Genomic DNA, 17089 nt, shown 5'->3' on the forward strand with positions numbered 1-17089 from the left:
ACCTATCAAATCAACAAGAGTTAGATTGTATCAACCACTATCCAGTTTAGTTTGAAATCTAACAAGGTTCGATATTGAGATCCCATTTATTTTTGTGTTTTAAATTTTCTTTTAAAAAAAATAAATTTATTTTATTTTTTTCTTTATTTTAAATTGATTTTTTTTTCATATTTTCAAATCGTTTTAATGCACTAATATTAAAAATAATTTTTAAAAAATTTAAAATATATTTTTAATATATTTCTAAATAAAAATCATTTTAAAAAATAATATTTATCATATTTTTTAATTTATCCAGAATCAACTATACACCTTGGATACCCGTGAGGCTAGATCGAGTTGCCAAAAGCTACCATGTATACACACGTCTCTCGCTCTCCATCTACAAATAAATGGGTCCAAATATATATATATATATATCAATGGGGGCCCTAGTTGGAGAAATCAAGAATCTTGTCACGCTTGTTCCTTTACATAGTCAACACAACCGGCTATCATTGAAGGAGCAAACTGAGAAGAACAGTGCTGCTGTATACCATATTATCAGTTTCAAATTTTCAATGCACACCCATACAACTCTCTTATAAAGCATAGGATAAGTCAGACCATATTAGGATACATAACTTCTGATACATAAAGGCCAAGCATATCTCATAATCTGAGTGGAAAAGATGGCCAAGTTTTGTGTGTTGTTGTGTTTTAGCCTGCTGCTGATTTTCGGGTTTCCAGCTATTGGCTCTGCAACAAAGGAAGAGATTGGGATGTATGAGCTCAAGAAAGGAAATTTCTCTGTGAAACTTACCAATTATGGCGCACATATTATCTCCCTTCTTCTCCCTGATAAATACGGTACAGTTTTTCTTCATCCATTATTTATTTCTTGAAATTTATTTGTTAATTCCTTGTTTTGGGAACGTATGACATTGCATTTCAGGTTCAAGAAGATGAGTTCTCATGCTAAAGTTTTGTTTCTTTCTTTTGTGTTAATTAACAAATTAAAACAGGAAAGGTAGCTGATATTGTCCTTGGCTATGATACTATCAAGGAATACAAGGTGAGATTTGTTCTTCTTTTTCTTTCTTTTCCTTGTTTTTGCTTTGGTTTTATGAAAGTATATGATTTCACATTATTTTGCAAATTGATCCACATTGTTGATTGTTCAATCTGTGTCTTCTCTTTCAAGCCAATGGCACTCAGATGGGTTCTTGTGCAGGACCACGACTAGCAGGGCAAAAAAAGTTATTAAAATTCCATTGGGTTAAAGCTAGATCAGCTAGCTGTATAATTTGTCGTACTCAAATATGTTTCTTCTCGGTAGTCTGATGAATTATTATTATTATTATAGTTCATATTAATTTATCACTTCAAAAAACACTTTGTCGTGTCTGTTCAAACTTGTCTGATTCTTCTTACAGTGCCGGCCGCTCTTCGTCTTATCTCGTGCTGCATTTATTAAATATCATAGGCTGATCTGATGCATGTTCATAAGAGACAACGCAGAGAATAATACCATGTGACATATATTAGATATGTATCCTCTCTTGGTTAAATTCAAAAGTCAAATCTTTATCTTGGGAACTGCATTATTGAGTCTCAGCATGTGGTTTTTCCTTTGACTCTTTGGGATATATTTGACTTCAACGAACAAATTAATTATATTACTTTTGGTTTTTATTATTATTATTGTATTGCTGTGATGGATTTGGAGATATGCAACGAATTGTCTCTATGAAATTCTTGACTGATTCTTTTTAGTATGAACAGTCAGTGGATGTTAGTGGTCCAAAACATTAATTGTCAAGGAAAAAAAAAAAGAAAAAGAAAAGAAAAGAAAACATATGGGTACGTACGTAGCAGATTAATTTGCTGGCCCCTCGAGATATACGAGTGGAAGATGCTTTTAGCTGTGGATTTCTTAATGATGTTTTATTTACATTTAAAAGAAGATCCATTCTCTTAAAGAACTAGTTTAAATGGCTGGTGAGATCATGAAAATAGTTCTGGTCATTAAACATTTATATTGTATTAAAAAATTATTTTAATTCAAAAGTTTAAACAATAGTTTTTTTAATAGTAATGCTCTAAAAGTTGTCACTTTGATTTTCTTTGTTTTCACTTCATATATATCGGATTGATAACATTGTGCAGAATGATTCATCAAACTTTGGAGCCACTGTGGGACGAGTTGCCAATAGAATTGCTGGTGCTCAATTTACTTTGAATGGAACTCTATATAAACTAGTTGCTAATGAAGGGAAGAACATGCTTCATGGTAAAATATACATCTTACTACACCTTCGCTAGCAAAGTAGAATTTTTCCCCATATTGAGTAATTTTCTATCAACTTGAATCGAAGAGGTATCTTCTCTCTCTCTTTTTTTTTGGCACTAATTGCTTACATGCATGGATATCAGGCGGCCGTAAAGGATTTAGTACGGTTGTTTGGAAAGTGAAAAAGTACAGCCCTGAAGGACGTACCCCTTGCATTGTCTTTGCCTATCACAGCTTTGATGGTGAAGAAGGTCAGCATAGTCTTTCAAGCCATAATTTTTCACACTAGCTACAGGCTCAACACATTTATGTGTATGAGCATAAATGACACCTATACAGCAGAAATTAAAGTTATGAATACATTTTTCATATACACAGGATTCCCCGGTGATCTCCATGTAATTGTGGGATACAAGCTCCTTGGAGACAACAAATTGCGTATAACAATGAAAGCAAAAGCTCTAAACAAGGCCACTCCGGTTAATCTAGTTAACCATGCCTATTGGAACCTTGGTGGACACAATAGTGGTGATATCTTGTCAGAGGAAATTCAGATCTTCGCTTCGCACTACACTCCTGTTGACAGCCAACTCATTCCTACAGGAGAGATTGTGACAGTGAAAGGAACACCCTATGATTTTCTCAAACCCAACACCATCGGAAGCAAGATCAACAAACTCACTAATGGCTATGACATCAACTATGCACTTGATGGAAGTGGAAACGACAAGTTGAAGAAAGTAGCAATTGTGCGTGATAAGAAGTCTGGAAGAATGATGGAGATATTAACAAATCAACCAGGTGTGCAGTTCTACACAAGCAACACTTTGTACCAGAAGGGAAAAGGTGGATTCGTGTATGAACCTTATGCAGCTCTTTGTCTAGAGACTCAAGGATTTCCTGATTCAGTAAATCACCCCAACTTCCCTTCACAGATTGTGAATCCAGGGACGTACTATAAGCATCAGATGTTGATCAAGTTTTCGAATTTCTAGATAATTCGGGACACCAAACTTTCACATGAAAAAAGCAAGTGATTGTGTGTTTTCAGAGTGCTTTTGGCATAGTTTCGAAAATGGAGATCATTTGTACTTTCTATCATCTAAAGTCATGTGATTTTGTTGTTCAATGAAATCAATAATTGCTGCAGAGTGCAGAGATGTTGAATACTCCATATGTATTAAACAATCTTCTTGGCCACCTTTCAGTACTAAATGTGTTTTTCGCCATTGAAGTAACCAGTAATATATCTGAGGTTTCATTGAAGTTTATCACCATCAGGATCATATTACAGGTTTTAACTATTCAATTTCTTTCATGGCATGTTGCCGAACAAATTAGGAGGTGTTTATAATGAGCACAAAAATTCACAAGATAAGCACAATCCTTGAAACCTTGCCAAGCTATTTTTTAGGTTGCACATACTTTGCATTCCTCTTTTATTCAACATATATAGCCACAAAAATAGTAAGAGCGTTGTTGTAGCAGACGAACCATCATATCGAGCCAGTTAAATTTTGACTAGTAAAAAACAAAACAAAAAATACTTAATATTAATTATATATGTTTAATGATAAAGTTGGAGAGTTTAGTGCTTACCAGAAACAATGGAAATTCATGTAGATATCTAGGCATTGGTAGGAATTTACGAGGGTAGGGGTCTTTTGGTTTCTATAGACCAAAAACAATTTTTTACCATGTTTAATGAGATGATTAAATTTCACTGACGGCATGAGAGGCTTTTATGGAGGAAGAGATTGGATACTACCGATCGTGTGATTTGGGCTCTTGGGGTTAATACTTTTGGCGTGACTCTCACTACTAGAAATTCGTTAAATAGCAACGGATTTACCAACAAAGTATTTCTGTCGGTAATTTGAGGTCGAAATTACCGACGGAAACTGTTCCGTCCGTAATTCAGTCGGTAACTACCGACGGAAAATTTTCGTCGGTAGTTACCGACTGAATTACGGACGGAACAATTTTCAAATTTAAAAAAAAAGCGGGTCGCTGATGTGGAAGTTTTGGTGGGGTTATTTTTACCGACGGACTCACTGACGGATTCAAAAAGACAGCCCATATAGTGACGTGACCGGTTCACTGTTTAAAATGCCGACGAAATCACCGAGGGATTCGAAATGCCAGATCCGTTTGGTGACGTGTCAATTTTTCTGTCAGAATCACCGACGGCATCACCGACGGAGTTTCCGTCGGTGAAACCGTCAGAAAAAGTTAATATATGTTCTCTCTGCCGACCTTGTCCACCCCTATTTCTCCTTCTTCTTCCTAATCCCAACTCTCCCCATCTGCAAACAACCAGCCCCCCCGCCCCCTCAAACAAAAATCTCCCTCATCTCAACACAACAAGTTATATTTCTTGAAGTTTTGTGGTCACAGCATCCGTGTTCTGATTTACCGACGGATTTTATCAATTTTTATAAGTAATTCTATCTTTTTAAATTTTAACATTTAATTAAATGTTAATTTTATTGTTTTTTTAGTATATGTATTTTGTTAGTAGATGTACATGTTTTATTGTTATTTCTCAAACAAACTTGTAGTATATAAATGTATAATTCTATACCTGTTATGGTTTGTTTTAGATTTTGTAAGATTGTATTTGTTTGTAAATTGTTAAAACTTTATGGAACTATCGAATTACATGTGCTGTTTTGAAATAATTAATAGTTTGCTTAATGGGTCCGTTTAAAGTTTTATTAATGGTATTGCGGAGTGGTAATTTCCGTAAATTTATATATATTAATTTGTATGGACGTTGATAAATGATAATGAATATTTAATATTTATGAGAAGTTGTGATTGGTTTGTTGGAGTGGTAAAGTAATATTTTTGCAAGTTTATTTACCTAACTTAGTTAATTAATACATGATGTCATCATAATTTTATAGAGGTTTGATATAAGTCATGGATGATCGTTCATGGATGTATCGAGATTCACCCCAAGGATTGCGGAGGATTGATTATTGTAACGGGGTTAAGGGTTTTATTAATTTCGCAACATCTATTCCCAGAAATTTTGCTGGAGGCGGTATTAGGTGTCCATGCAGGAAGTGTCAAAATAAAAAATATCTGCATCCAGATGTTGTAATGATGCATCTTCTACACAAAGGGTTTATGGAGAATTACCAGTGTTGGTATGCACATGGAGAAGTATTTGTTAGTAAGAGGAGAATGAGAGAAACGGTGGTTGGGTCTACTTCTAGTGCTAGCAACGTGTATGAAGCGAAAAATGACAACACTAATCCTTACAAAAATATGGTTATGGATGCAAAGAGAATGAATCAAGGTAATGTCAGTCAATGTCCAATCGTAGAAGAAGAACCTAATGCAGATGCAGCTAGGTTTTTTGATTTGTTGAAAGATTCTGACGAACCATTATGGGATGACTGCACGAACCACAGTAAATTATCGGTCGTAGCACAGGTGTTCACCATCAAGTCAGATCACGGGTTGAGTGAGGCCGGGTATGACAAGATTATTGAATGGGCGAGAAGCATTTTACCTGAAGGGAACAGGCTGAAAGAGAACTTCTATGCTGCGAAGTCCATGATGAAACCCCTCGGTTTAGGATACTAGAAAATTGACATGTGCCCTAACTTTTGCATGTTATACTACCTTGAAAATGCTGAGATGACCGAGTGCATGACATGCGGGCATTCCCGTTACAAACCTAGAACTGGCAGGGGAAAGACTCTAGTGGCATATAAAAAACTTAGATACTTCTCGATCACACCTAGACTGCAGAGGTTATTCATGTCACCAAGGACTGCTGAGCACATGACATGGCACCAAGCACATGATGCGGTTGATGGAGTGATGGTTCATCCTTCTGACGGCGAAGCGTGGAAACTCTTTAACAATGTGCATCCTCACTTTTCAGCTGAATCAAGGAATGTGCGTCTTGGGTTGTGTACAGACGGATTCAACCCATTTGGGTCATTTGCTGCTCCTTATTCTTGTTGGCCGGTCATACTCACAGTCTATAACTTGCCACCGAGAATGTGTATGAGGCCGGAGTTCATGTTTTTATCTACTGTCATACCCGGTCCAAGCAGCCCGGGGCAGAATATAGATGTTTGTCTTCGATCGTTGATTGATGAGTTGAAGTAGTTGTGGTCCTCCAGAGCTCTGACTTATGATATATCGAGGAAACAAAATTTCCTTATGAGGGTGGCTTTGATGTGGACTATCAATGATTTTCCAGCTTATGGAATGCTTTCTGGTTGGAGCACGTATAGGAAACTCGCATGTCCATACTGCATGGAAAACAACAAGGCATTCACGCTAGCAAACGGAGGTAAAACTTCTTTTTTTTACTGTCACCGTCGCTTCTTGCCACTTAATCACAGGTACAGAAAGAACAGAAAAGATTTCTTTGTTGGCAGAGTTGAAAAAGATGTTGCATCCCCGCGTCTTTCTGGTGAAGAATTGCATGATGTTGTATCAGAGTACGGTGACATTGTGTTTGGCCTTCAATCAGGTAAGCAAAAGTTTCCTGGTTTTGGTTTGACCCATAATTGGGTAAAGCGAAGTATCGTTTGGGAGCTTCCTTATTGGAAGACCAATTTGCTCTGCCATAACCTTGACGTCATGCACATCGAAAAGAACATGTTTGAGAACATTTTCAACACCGTCATGGATGTGAAGGGGAAGACAAAGGACAACATCAAGGCTAGATTGGATATAGCTTTATACTGTAACCGTAAAAATATGGAGTTGGTTTATGATGAGTCACGGGTCGCAAAACCAAGAGCAAGCTTCGTGTTAGAGAAAAACGCACAACTGCTACTCTACAAATGGCTTAAGAGTCTGCGTTTTCTGGATGGACATGCATCAAACATATCAAGGCTGGTTAATATAGAGGACTGCAGATTGTATGGAATGAAGAGTCATGACTGCCACGTGTTTATGCAAACACTCATCCCATTAGCTTTTCGTGATTTGTTGCCAAAGGGAATATGGGATGCACTCACGGAGATCAGTCATTTCTTCAGAGATATATGCTCCAGCAAGTTGAATGTTGATCACATTGAGAGGCTTCAAACGAATATCGTCAAGACACTATGCAAACTTGAGATCATATTCCCTCCATCATTTTTTGACTCAATGGAGCATCTCCCTATACATCTACCGTTCGAGGCAAAAGCTGGAGGACCGGTCCAATATAGATGGATGTACCTATTCGAACAGTTAGATATTACAGTTGCAATGTAATTAAAAATACTTTTATTCATATATAAAAGTATTTTCTATGTTTTTCTTAATTGAAAATACTTGATTAATTCAATCCAGGTACTTGTTTAATCTCAAGAAAAAGGTTAAGAACAAGGCGCATGTTGAGGCTTCGATATGTGAGGCCTATATTGTTGAGGAGATCTCAACATTTATCTCGTACTATTTCGAACCTCATCTGAGAACGAGAATCAATCACGTTCCACGACATGATGATAGCGGTGAAGTGTCTTCCAGTGGGTACTTGTTAATATTCTCCAATACTGGACGACCCATGATTAGTACTTAAAAGTGCATATTTATCAAGGTTTTATATCTTCATTTTGCACTTAAAGTATCAATAACTACTTAACTAAAGCATGTTTGATAATAACAAGTCTAATACTATAAAATGCTTTAATATATGGTAAATGTTCATCTTAAATGCAGGCCTATCACATAAATCAAAGGATTGATTGATGAGTTCAAGTATGGAAATTGAAAGGACAAAGAGAGGGCCAAACTTAGAAAAGAGATGTTGGTGCAGTCCAAACTAGAACACTGTTCGGTAATTGGGTCATATCTCGAGTTCTAGATGTCCAAATGATCTTAAATTTTTACACAGATTTGGTAAGACATAGGCCTACAACTTTTATGTTTTCATCAAGATCTAATAAGGTCGTTTTCAAGTCCAAATTATAGCAACAATGGAGAAGTCCGAATCTGTCCTACAGCCCGAACACTGTTCAGTGTTTAACCCATATCTGGAGTTCTAGACGTCCAAATCACCTCCATTGTTTTTCCTGGAAAGCAGAGTCAATTGCCTACAACTTTCATGTTTTCAAGTGGACCCAGTTCTGATGCTAGCATTTTCGTTTTATTCAGACAAGAAGATAAGGATTTTCACAAAGTCAAAAGTTGGCCACCCACTCAACAATTAGTCATCAAATCAATAATTCTGAATTTTGGCCTATAAAAGGAGGCATTTGCCATGTATTTAGGGGTTGTTCAGATCAAGTTCATGCTCTTTATTTCTCTCTTTATATTTTTTGTAATTCTTAAGTTTTGCTTTCATTAATTTCTTGTTTATGCTTTTCATTTCCTTTCCTTTCCTTAGTTAACTTGTATCTTATTTATGTTCTTGTTTTGTTTATTTATGTTTCTCTTCTTCATTATGTTTAGCTAAGTTTATTATGTCAAGGTGAAAAAGTTACACTAATGGTGTAAAAACAAGTATGGTGTAAACTCAACATGGACCTTAATGTTTAATATTAACATGTCTTATCTTTTTATCTTACTAATTCTTAATACCTTGCTTGTTAAATGGTTAATCTAGATTTGTGTAGTATAACACTTGGTACAACAAATGCTTGGCACTCTCATAGCCCAACCGTATGGTATTACCTACACCTGGGCTATGAAAGGAACTTGATTTGTTGTTAACATCAGTTAACATCATGAATTCCTGACAATATTTAAAAGTTTGGTGTTATGTAAATAAGATGATTAATATGATCATGTTAATAATTTATAATGAGCTATTAATGACAAATCATCCGATTGGAACCTCCTTCGTGTGTGGTTTCCAAATTGAGTAATAAGAGTTTATACTATACTTGTTTGAAATACCATTGGTGGATCCTCTAACCTTGACATTTGTTTTTATCATCGTTTAATCTTTACATTAATCTTCCATCTCAAAGTTCTCATCAATTTCTTCCTCTTCTTCTTTATTATTATTAGTACTACTACTACTACTACTACTACTACTATATTATTATTATTATTATTATTATTATTATTATTATTATTTACATTCTTGTTATATTTTATGTACGTTAAGTATGCTCTGTGTTTGATCAAGGATCCTGACATTGTTGGTCTTGCCTTGTTCATTCGCATCAGAAATCTGTTTATATTATATAATATATCTCTTTGATCTTTTCATAAACTCAGTATATAGGCTGGAAACCTGTGACCCGATCTTTTAGATCATTCTCAGGTATAACAACGCCACGTACTGAGTATTATTATTATTGTTGTTATTATTATTGTTGTTGTTGTTGTTGTTTTATTAATTATAATTTATACAATTAACCTCTCTGTGGTTCGACCCCGGTCTTGCCGGGTTATTTATTACTTCGACACTCCTGCACTTGGGAGAAGACATCAATCTTTTGGTCGTGTCAAGTTTTTGGCGTCGTTGCCGGGGAGGTAAATTCTTGTACAAATTATAGTATTTATTTTGTTTTCTCTTTTCACTTTTCTTGTATCTAACTTTGTTTCTTTTGTTTTGTTTTTTTTTCTTTTGTTTTCTTCTTCCTTTTATTCTCTTTCTACACGTGCATGAGTGTTTGGTCACGTACATTAAGTGGTAGACTTTGTAGGGTATCCTCATCATTTTTAGAAAATATGGCCGAAGAAGATAACCAGTCACTTCATAATGAGAATAATGAGAATAATGAGAATAATCGTGTTAGGACACTTAGAGACCACATGAATCCCGCAAGAACAAGTGCACCCTCATGCATAGTTTTCCCTCCTGATGCATCCCATTTTAATTTTAAGTCAGGCATTATTCAACTTTTACCTTCTTTTCATGGCTTAGATCTAGAAAATCCATACTTGCATTTGAGAGAATTTGAAGAAGTTTGTAACACCTATAATGACTTAAATTGTAGCATGAATACCATTAGATTAAAGTTTTTTCCTTTTTCATTAAAAGATAAAGCTAAAACATGGCTACAAAATCTTAGGTCAGGATCCATTCGTGCTTGGGATGAAATGCAACAACAATTTTTAAAGAAGTTTTTTCCATCTCACAGAACCAACTCTTTCAAAAGACAAATCACCACTTTCACTCAAAAACCAGGTGAAACATTTTACCAATGTTGGGATAGGTATCGAGACTTGCTTAATACTTGCCCTCATCATGGTTTTGAAACATGGAGATTGGTTTCACAATTTTATGAAGGATTAACACCTAAAGATAGGCAAATGGTTGAATTGATGTGCAATGGAACTTTTGAAGATAAAGACCCTAATGAAGCAATGGAGTACTTAGACTTGCTAGCTGAAAATGCGCAAAATTGGGACATTACAGGCACTTATGAGGCACCAAGTAAAACCCAACCTCATACATCTAGTGGAGGTATGTATAACCTTAGGGAAGATCATGACCTCCAAGCCAAGTTTACATCTTTAGCTAGAAAAGTCGAGGCACTAGAATTGAAAAAGAGTGGTCAATTAAAATCTATTCAAGACATTGTGTGTCAAATCTGTGAAACAAATGAACATGCAACGAATGATTGTCCAACTTTGCCTTCTTTCAAGGAATGCCTCCATGAACAAGCCCATGCTTTAAACAGTTTCCAAAGGCCCAATCATAACCTATACTCGCAAACATACAACCCTGGTTGGAGAAATCACCCGAATTTCAGTTGGAAGAGTGATAACAACAATGCACAAACTTCACAGCCACCATTTCAAGCACACCATAATTTCCAAAATTCTCATGGATATGCACCTCCTTATGCTCCATCTCCTAGAAGAAATCTTGAGGAAACATTGCATGCATTCATTGAAAAGCAAGAGACAATCAACACTCAACTTGCTCAAAGCATGACAAATTTTAAAGATGCTCTTGCAAAATTCACATCTGCTCTCAGTTTTCAAGAGAAAGGTAAATTTCCATCTCAACCACAGCAAAATCCAAAGGGGCAATACAATGCAAATGCAAGTAGTTCCGGAAGCCAACACATGGATCAAGTCAAATCAGTCATCACTCTTCGCAGTGGTAAGGTTATTGAAAAACCCACTCTTGAACCTTGTGAGAAAGATGATGAGTCAATCTCTGAGGGTAAGGAAGGGGTTGAATCTAAACATTGTAAAGAAAAGACTGATTCTCCGCCAACACTTCCATTTCCTCATGCCATGAGCAAACAAAGGAAAGTCAATCACAATTCTGAAATCCTTGAAACTTTCAAACAGGTAAGGATCAATATACCTTTGTTGGATGCTATTAAACAGGTACCTTCCTATGCTAAATTTTTGAAAGATCTATGCACTGTGAAGAGAAAACTGAATGTGAAAAAGAAAGCATTTTTAGCCGAACAAGTAAGTGCTATTCTTCAGAACAATAATGCTTTGAAATATAAAGACCCTGGTTGTCCTACAATTTCTTGCTTTATTGGAGAACATAAAATTGAAAGAGCTTTACTTGATCTTGGAGCTAGTGTGAATTTACTTCCATATTCGGTTTTTCAAAGTCTCAATCTAGGTGAGTTAAAACCAACTTCTAGTAACTCTTTTACTTGCTGATAGATCTGTAAAAGTGTCCTAGAGGGATAATTGAGGATGTGTTAGTACAAGTTGATAAATTCATTTACCCTATAGATTTTATTGTCTTGGATACACAACCTGTTGAAGCATGTAATTCAATTCCTGTTATTTTAGGACGTCCATTTCTTGCAACTTCTAATGCATTGATTAATTGTAGGAATGGACTGATGAAGCTATCATTTGGAAGCATGACATTGGAGATGAATATTTTCAACATTTGCAAGCAACCTGGAAATGATAATGATTTACAGGAAGTGGACTTTATTGAAAAATTAGTTCATGATCAATTTCAAACCACTTCTAGTGAAACTGAGATTGATGAACCTGACGAGTTGCAAATGGTTTATTTTCAGGAAGATGCAAAGGCATGTAATTGGAGACCACAAATTGAAGAATTGCCACCACAATCAATTGAGTCCATACCTTCAAGTGTTCAACCACCAAAACCTGATTTGAAGCCGTTACCATTCAATCTCAAATACTCATTTTTGGGAGAAAATGAAACTTTTCCGGTAATAATCTCTTCCAAACTTAATGCACATCAAGAAGGTAAGTTATTACAGACTCTGAAAATGCACAAAAATGCATTAGGATGGACCATAGCTGACATAAAAGGAATTAGTCATTTGATTTGCACACACATGATTTATTTAGAGGAAAATGCTAAACCATCTAGAGAAATGCAACGAAGACTTAATCCTAATATGAAAGAAGTAGTGAAAATGAAGTCATTAAGCTTCTAGATAATGGAATCATTTATCCTATTTCTGACAGCAAATGGGTAAGTCCTACCCAAGTTGTACCCAAAAAGTCTGGAGTCACTGTGATAACAAATGAGAAAAATAAGTTAATTCCAACTAGGACTATTACTAGTTGGCGCATGTGCATTGACTATAGGAAACTTAATTCAATGACTAGAAAAGATCATTTCCCTTTACCTTTCATGGATCAAATCCTAGAAAGAGTTGCAGGTCATGAATTTTATTGTTTCCTAGATGGCTATTCAGGTTACAATCAAATTAAAATTGCATTGGAAGATCAAGAGAAGACTACTTTCACATGTCCATTTGGTACTTTTGCATATCGAAGAATGCCTTTTGGGTTATGTAATGCACCAGCCACGTTTCAAAGATGCATGCTTAGCATATTCAGTGATATGGTTGAACGTTTTCTTGAGATTTTTATGGATGATTTTTCTGCTTTTGGTGATTCATTTGATGATTGTTTAACTAACTTGTAAAATGTTTTGAACAGGTGTGAAGAGAAGAATCTTGTACTGAATTGGGAAAAATGTCACTTTATGGTAACAAACGGCATTGTACTTGGTCACATTGTTTCATCGAAAGGAATTAAGGTTGACAAATCTAAAATCGAGTTAATTGCCAACTTACCAACACCAAATTCTGTTAAAGATGTTAGATCATTCTTAGGACATGCTGGTTTTTACAAAAGGTTCATCAAAGATTTTAGTGTAATATCTAAACCATTGTGTAACCTTCTAACAAAGGAAAATATTTTTGAATGGACTGAACAATGTGAAAAAGCCTTTTGTTAAACTTAAAAGCTTGCTTACTTCTGCTCCTGTCATTCAACCTCCTGATTGGTCACTACCTTTTGAAATAATGTGTGACGCTAATGATTATGCCGTGGGTGCTGTTTTGGGACAAAGAAAAGATAAGAAACCTTATGTGATTTACTATGCAAGTAAAACTTTAAATAGTGCTCAAATGAATTACACTACCACTGAAAAAGAATTACTTGCAGTAGTATTTGCATGTGACAAGTTCAGATCTTATCTTGTTGGCTCACCTGTTGTTGTTTTTAGTGATCATGCAACATTGAAATATCTTCTCTCTAAGAATGATTCTAAGGCTAGATTGGTGCGGTGGATTTTGTTACTTCAAGAATTTGATATCACAATCAAAGACAAGAAAGGCACCGAAAATATTGTCGCAGATCATTTGTCAACATTGACAACCGATTCGTGATCTGACATCACACCAATCGATGACTATTTTCCTGATTAATCTTTATTTTTTGTCTCTACAATGCCTTGGTTTGCTAATATTGTTAATTTTCTTGTTTCAGAACAATTGCCAGCTCATTGGAGTACCCAAGACAAAAGAAAGTTCTTGAACGAAGTGAAGAACTTTTATTGGGATGACCCTTATTTATTCAAATATTGTCCTGATCAAATATTTCGAAGATGCATTCCTGACAATGAGGTAAGTAGTGTCATTAAATTTTGTCATTCTGAGACATGTGGGGGTCATTTCTCATCAAGAAAGACAACTGCAAAAATCTTACAAAGTGGATTTTACTGGCCCACCATGTTCAAAGACTCACATGCATTCTGCAAGACTTGTGAAAATTGTCAAAAGTTGGGATCTATTTCAAAACGTCACATGATGCCTTTAAATCCTATACTTGTCATTGAGATCTTTGACTGTTGGGGTATAGATTTTATGGGTCCATTTCCTCCATCATTTGGTTTATTGTATATATTGGTCGCAGTAGATTATGTTTCAAAATGGATTGAGGCAATTCCAAGTCGAACCAATGATCACAAAACAGTGATAAAGTTTTTGAAAGAAAACATTTTAAGTCGATTTGGAATCCCTCGAGCCATGATAAGTGATGGTGGAACACATTTCTGCAACAAGCCATTTGAGTCTTTAATGAAGAAATATGGAATCACACACAAAGTTGCCACCCCTTATCACCCTCAGACGAGTGGACAGGTAGAACTTGCTAATAGGGAGATCAAACAGATCTTAGAGAAAACGGTGAACCCTAATCGGAAAGACTGGTCTTTAAGACTTAATGATGCACTTTGGGCTTATCGAACTGCGTATAAAACATCATTAGGTATGTCACCTTATAGACTAGTATATGGAAAACCTTGTCACTTGCCTGTGGAAATTGAACATAAAGCTTATTGCGCTATTAAAGCTTTCAATTCAAACATTGATGATGCTAGTCAGCTGCGAAAATTGCAAATAAATGAGCTTGAGGAAATAAGAAATGATGCATATGACAATTCAAGAATTCATAAAGCAAGAATCAAAGAGTTTCATGACAAGAAAATACTGAGAAAAACATTCAATGTTGGTCAAAAAGTCTTGCTTTATAATTCTCGACTCCATTTATTTCCTGGAAAACTAAGATCAAGATGGAGTGGTCCTTTTATTGTGAAACATGTGTATCCATATGGGGCCTGTGATATCGAAAATCCAAAGAATGGTAATGTTTTCAAGGTAAATGGTCATCGTTTGAAAGTTTATTTTGACAATTTTTCAGTTGAAAATGACTCTATTGAATTGGGTGATCCTGTATATAAAGATTGATTCTTTTTCTCACATTGTTTTTGTGTGACTTTTGTTTTGCTAGTCTCTCACCCCGGTCAAATGGCGGATAACGGTACTCCGTGACTCTTAAGTCGGTTCTTTCAGTTTCCCATGATAACTGATATTTGTGTATATATTTGTGCAATTCTTTGCTCTTTCTGCTTTCTTTGAATCTCTCCCCCAATTCTCAGTTGAAAATGGACACCACTCTTGAAAAATTGAAAAAGTATTTTCCCGCTCTGCCTCAGAATGCGATTACAAAAATTTACCGTGCTAGGTGTGAAAGATTGAGGTTGTTAATGAACCATGGAATTCCTGAAGATATTCGTTGGCTAATTTAAGCAAAGGTCCGATTATCAGGTGAGTCCTCCGATTCTTTCATTTCATACATGCCTGGAACAGGTAAGAGCACTTTTGCAAAGAAACGTCGTGCAAAACGACTGAAAGTCTGTCACCGATGTGCCAGATGGACTTGTAATGCGACATGTCGTTCTTTAGGAATGGTATCTATAAACCGTGAAGATAAAATACAATTCATTAAGGATGACCCGAGTAAGGGGTCTTTAGATAATCTTCTATTGACTCTTGAGACGCATCCTAGTGGAGATGTGCATTGTGCAATTCATGATTTATGGCCACAATTCCATAAAGAACATGCTCGATTTAGTCTTGGGAATCTGACTAAAAAAGACCATGTTTGCCAGTTTTTAAGAAAACTGGATGGGAAGCCTATCCCCGACCCATAGAGGGCGTTTAAGCTGTTCTTGGACGTAAAACCAAGGAAAAATGTGAGCCACAATCATAACTACCTGTACATACACATGCTTTTTCAAAATAAATAAATAAATAAAGAGAGAGAAAGAGAGAGACTACGGTTGGCCTATATATAGGTGGTATGATTGCATTTTCAATTTCTCATCTATAAATTCTTCTTTTCCTTCCTTTCATTTCTACTCAACCCATACATTTATCAAATACAGAAGTGTGTAGAAATGGCAGGTTCCTCAAGTAATCACATAAACAATATTTGTGTTTTCGGTGGATCCAGTCCTGGGAAAGAAAAAGAGTTTTTAGAATCAGCAAATCATCTTGGTCAGGTACTAGCTGAGCGAAAGATTCATTTAGTGTATGGAGGAGGCAGCCTTGGGTTAATGGGGGGAGTGTCAATAGCTGTATTTTTAGGAGGTAGTCAAGTTTTGGGGGTAGTCCCTAAAGCTTTAGCACAAGGGGACATCATTGGAAAAACAATTGGAGAGGAATTACAGGTCCCCACAATGTCTGATCGACTGAATGCAATGTTTAACCATGCTGATGCCTTCATTGCCTTACCAGGTGGTTTGGGCACATTGGAAGAGATCTTTCATATTTCCTCTTGGGCCCAACTACACATTCACCATAAACCCATAGGTTTGTTAAATGTTAATGGTTTTTATGATAAGTTGTTGTCTTTTCTTGATCATGCTGTGGAACAGGAATTTCTAACATCTTCAGCACGACAAATCATAATCTCTGCTGCTACTGCTGAACAATTGATTGACCAACTACAATCTTTCATCCCTGTAATTAATGCTTCCATGAGTCACATAAATTGGTCAACTAAGGAAAGCCGTAAAAAGATTAGATTGGATTTGAGCCTGCGTTTGTAAATATTTGCGTCTTTTGGTTTTATTATTGTGTTTTGTTTTTTTTTTATTTGTTTAAGTGTGTTTCAGGTTTGTCAGTGTTCGCTATTTCAGGTGATGTCTTCTATACTCTATCTTTCTACCTTAAGACATTGAGGACAATGTCTCATTTTGGTTGGGGGGAAAGGGTAGTAGTTGATATATTAAAAAAAAAATGTGTTTTCTATTTCATAAACTATTTGCCAAACTGTTGTTACTAGGATGGCAGAGTAAAA

General features: G+C 35.8%; 1 protein-coding gene across 1 annotated transcript; it reads left to right on the forward strand.

Moving 5' to 3' along the window:
- Window positions 1-469: 469 nt before the first annotated feature.
- LOC7472563 (uncharacterized) lies at window positions 470-3538 on the forward strand. Its single transcript, XM_002305291.4, has 5 exons — window positions 470-849; window positions 1005-1054; window positions 2149-2272; window positions 2416-2523; window positions 2651-3538. Exons 1-5 carry the CDS (start codon window positions 672-674, stop codon window positions 3265-3267), a joined length of 1077 nt encoding a protein of 358 aa, XP_002305327.1. The 5' UTR covers window positions 470-671; the 3' UTR covers window positions 3268-3538.
- Window positions 3539-17089: the final 13551 nt, after the last annotated feature.

This window comes from Populus trichocarpa, chromosome 4, assembly GCF_000002775.5.
Source record: "Populus trichocarpa isolate Nisqually-1 chromosome 4, P.trichocarpa_v4.1, whole genome shotgun sequence".
Classification (NCBI taxonomy): Eukaryota; Viridiplantae; Streptophyta; class Magnoliopsida; order Malpighiales; family Salicaceae; genus Populus; species Populus trichocarpa.

Excerpts from the sequence above, each read along its gene's own strand:
- LOC7472563 (XM_002305291.4), top strand. The coding sequence starts at position 672 with ATGGCCAAGTTTTGTGTGTTGTTGTGTTTTAGCCTGCTGCTGATTTTC. Across the intron at positions 1,055-2,148 it reads ATACTATCAAGGAATACAAG|AATGATTCATCAAACTTTGG; the intron begins GTGAGATTTGTT and ends AACATTGTGCAG. Across the intron at positions 2,273-2,415 it reads AGGGAAGAACATGCTTCATG|GCGGCCGTAAAGGATTTAGT; the intron begins GTAAAATATACA and ends CATGGATATCAG.